Raw genomic sequence first — 4308 nt, forward strand, 5'->3', positions numbered from 1 at the left:
GGGGATGGGCCTGTGCAGGGCCAGGGGTTGGACTGGATGATCCTTGTGGGTCCCTTCCAACTCAGGATATCCTGGGATTCTGTAAATTGAACTAAAAGTTGTGAGTACTCTTTAGTTCTTAGTATCAGAAGAACAGCTGAAATCCTTTGGTTGTTTGGTTTTCCAGATTTTCTCCCGGTTCACCTTGCTCTGCCCTGTTTTTGCAGGTCGGGGGTGGAGAGGAGCCTCCCGGAGCAGCAGGAGGGTGCAGGGACCCGCTGTCCCTCCGTGGGGCGGCAGAGCCGCGGATCCCCCGCCGGAGGAGCCGGGACTGCTGAGCACGGTACACACCCAGCACACTCCACTGCCCCTCCTCAGCCACTGGGAAAAACAGCAGCAGAAAAACTAATATATTAAACCCCCAAACCACAAACCGGTCCTAGTGAATCTTGAAATCTTAGACCTAGATAAAAGGTTGTATCCCAGATTTCTATTTCTCACTCCCACATAATTTTATATTTAATAAAAGGCTGAACTTATTACTTAGAGCTATGATTTAAAACTGCTTTTTTTCCATATGAGTCATCTCACCCAAACTTTTTTTCCTGGCTTAAAAGTATAAAGTTTTCATTTCTTTGTAAATAAAAACTCACAACCTCAGTTAAAATAATTTTCCAAGGAAACTATTTGCAGTTAATATTCTGTACAGCCACACTCCTTGGAAACATTCTGGCTGCTCCAGTGACTCTGGAAAGGCCCAACCTGTTTAGCACTAACTACTGGCATAACATTGCTCAGTTTGGCTTCCCTTCAGTTATTTATTTATGGTTTTGGACACATCAAGTTCAAGGACCACAAAAGTACTTACCCAGCAGTAACTCTAAGTTACAAGGATCTTTCCTGCAGACTGGAGCTGTTTTTAGTGATAAAAAAGTCGGACTTTAGGTGTGGATTGAATAGAGCTGGCAAGCAGCTGCTTGGGAACATGAAAAATAGTGATGTAAATACAATTAAAGTTGCAGCACGTTCTTCATCTGGTTAGACTTAGAAAGTAAACCTGCTTCAACAATATTCTTATCAAATCACGCACTTTGCCGACTCAAAGACAGTTTCCACGTTAAACTAAGCTACCCATATTTCAAGTGCAAAGAGCTTTCTAGCAAAAACTTTTCATACAAATAAATTGTGGGGTTATAGATTTAAAAACAGAGAAAACTGTTCCATCAAATAAAAAAGGACTAGTTAGGCCGAAAAGAAAACTACCTCAGGGAGCTGAACAAAGAAAAAAAAATTATGTGAACATGCAGAATTAGACCTAGGTATACTAGATAAATAAAATAATTAATTAATCTAGATGCAGAATGAATTCTGTTTTTTGTATCTCTATACACACACTTTAATAAACATAAATTTCTTAGAGCAGAAGAGCACTTGCATCAACGGAATTAAGATATGCTGCATTAGGCAGTTTACAGATAAATGCCTAAATATCACAAAAAATAAAGTGCTCTATGATTTTACTGGCAGAATATTTTTTTAAATATCAGCTTAGTAAAAGAATTTTCGTAAAATCCTGGCTTTCTGTTAAAAGAGGTGCATGAGAAGTTTTCCATTTCCTCTCTGGGTTCCAGCCCTGCCATCTCAATCTCCAAGGGGGATGTCAAAGCTCCTCTCTTTTGTGCCTGCGTTCAGTGGGAGGGGAGGACATTCCCTTGCGTGGGGGGAAGAAAACCAAAAAGCATTACAAGGACCTTGGCTATTTTGGCCTGAAGCCCAGCTGAGATTCACATGCCTCTTCCTCCACGTTCAAAAGCCTCATCTGAGTGTCTGCTGTGCCAGATGCTGCAGTTCATTTACTGGATTAGACCTTGTGGAGCTGCCGAGGAACCCGCAGCGGTGTGGGGTCAGTTCTCACAGCTGCCACACGGGCCGGGAGCTCTGATTGTTACCCCTTGGAACTCCCATGGCAGGAAAAGAAATAGGGATAAAAAAGGTTCCCTCCTAAGGTATCACAGGTTGCAAATAAAGTCTGCCTTTGTTTCGGCTGTGCCTCACAGAGAGCAAGTGCTGCAGATCCCTGGGTTCATGCAGTGTAAGGATTGCCAGGAACACACAGACGTTCATCCTCTAATTAAAGAGCAACACTGCAGGAACCAAGCTTTGTTCCTGCTCAGGCAATAAATTATTGAACACCATAACCTATAAACTAGGCACTCTGAATGCCACTGGAATGAAAATTGCATTAACTTATGCTGAGTGTAAACCAGAACTAAAAAATAAGGGAAAAAACAGGCCATTTTTTCATTGTTGTTGTGAACGGAGCTGTGCAGGATCTTGGGATCCTGCACAGGTGGAGCTGAACTGCCCTCCCAAGGGTTCCCTGCCCCTGCAGACACACAGCAGTCCCTCTCATGATATTCCAGCTGGAGCTGCAGGTGCTGTGTCCTTGGAGTGAGGCAGAACATCCTTCACCCGAGAGTCTCTGCTGGGGCCCCCATCCCCTGGAGCCCCCCCTGCCTCTGCTGAACAAGCTCCACGTGCACAACACTTGCTACCCAAGGTCAAATGTGTTTCAATATTTGAAGAAATAACAGCATTTGACTTGATCACTCCGTTAGAATTCATTAAAACTCTCTAATTAACTTGACAGTGATTAAGGTAAATAATTATAAAATTCAAAATCACGTTGACATTGGTTTCACCTGATGTCAGCTCAAAATACATGCTCAGAATAAAGATGTGACCAGTGCTTTTCATGTGCTAAATGTACCAAAAAATACCCAGTAAGTTACAGGTATCATAATAATCCCCTAATCCTCATAATAATCCCAGTAAATGTCATCTTTCAACAAAAAGGAGTTAAATGCAATGGCTTTTATAAGATACAGCTAAAAAAGCATTGACATATTACTATAATAGTACAGGTATCTTTAAATACAGTGTAGACAGTCCATTTACAATATTTTTGGCATGTGAGGAGACATTAGTTTTGGGTAAAAAGGTATAACTAAATGTGAGATAGCTATGGGTCTAATATTACATTTATATAATAAAACTCCTGTCCCTAGAAAACACAGTGAGTAAATGGATTAGAGAACATTGATGTCCAATTTCTGCTCTCTGAATATGTGTTCAGCTGGTACAGTGACTGTGCAAGAACAGTCTTACCTAGGATGATCCTTTCTCTTTCCTCTCCAAAAGTCGATATTCAGTTGTATGCTTGAGCAGTAATTTACCCCCAACACCACACTAACCCTTCACATTTATCCTTAAATTAGACTTACATAGAGAAAGAAGAGAGTTGAAGTGAAATAGCTACAAATTACCTGCAAAAGGACATTGAAGTGTTCAAGACTTAAAATAAGGATCTTTGCTGCAGCTGCCCTGCCACTCCTTTAAAGCCCCTTTCCATGGATGCTGGAGGGCCCTGCCTGGGGTTTCAGTGGTGTTTTTAAACTCCCCTCTCTCTGGCTCAGTCTCAGGTTTAAGCAGCTACAGCACGTTGGGGTGGTTGGTGTGTTGCTGAGGCGTTGTTGTGTCCCACAGAGGATGAGGGTTGTTGTGTCCCACAGAGGATGAGGGTTGTTGTGTCCCACAGAGGATGAGGGTTGTTGTGTCCCAGAAGAGGATCAGGGGTTGTTGTGTCCCAGCACAGGATGAGGGGTTGTTGTGTCCCACAGAGGATCAGGGGTTGTTGTGTCCCACAGAGGATGAGGGTTGTTGTGTCCCACAGAGNGGGTTGTTGTGTCCCACAGAGGATGAGGGTTGTTGTGTCCCACAGAGGATGAGGGTTGTTGTGTTCCACAGAGGATCAGCTGTTCCGCTCCGTGGAGGGCCAGGCTGCCTCTGATGAGGAGGAGGAGAAGTGGGCAGGGGACCAGGCCCCCCAGCTGGGCCATGGGAAGAAACCACTGGCCAAGCTCCCTTGCTGCAGCAGTGGGTAAGTGTAATTCATTAATTGGTGCTATTTGAACCCCTTGCAAAGACAATGTTGTGACCTGAAGGTCCCGTGGCTTCAGGCAGAAGCAGCACAGCTATGTGGCAAAGTGAAGCAGAGCCTTTTGCCCCTCCTTTGTTGTTCATGGGGAACAGCAATCCTGGATGCTCCTACTGAGCCCTCCCCAATGTCAGCTGGACACTCATTTGGGATCTGTTCTGCCAAAAATTCTGCAGGAAAACTGGCTTTTACAGCCATGGAGCTTCACTGAGAGGTTTAACAGAATCCCAGAATATGCTGAGTTGGAAGGGACCCACAAGGATCATCCAGTCCAACTCCTGGCCCTGCACAGGCCCATCCCCAAGAGTCACCCCCTGTGCCCCAGAGGATCA

General features: G+C 44.2%; 1 protein-coding gene across 1 annotated transcript in view; it reads left to right on the plus strand.

Moving 5' to 3' along the window:
- Nucleotides 1–4308, plus strand: part of EFCC1 (EF-hand and coiled-coil domain containing 1) — a 56245-nt gene that overhangs the window by 36252 nt on the left and 15685 nt on the right. The window contains exons 3-4 of the mRNA XM_017834882.1: nucleotides 207–322; nucleotides 3787–3919. Of these exons, the coding sequence (XP_017690371.1) occupies nucleotides 207–322; nucleotides 3787–3919 (249 nt within the window). The remainder of the gene's footprint in view (nucleotides 1–206; nucleotides 323–3786; nucleotides 3920–4308) is intronic.

This window comes from Lepidothrix coronata, unplaced genomic scaffold (genome assembly GCF_001604755.1).
Source record: "Lepidothrix coronata isolate B3197 unplaced genomic scaffold, Lepidothrix_coronata-1.0 Scaffold244, whole genome shotgun sequence".
NCBI lineage: Eukaryota > Metazoa > Chordata > Aves > Passeriformes > Pipridae > Lepidothrix > Lepidothrix coronata.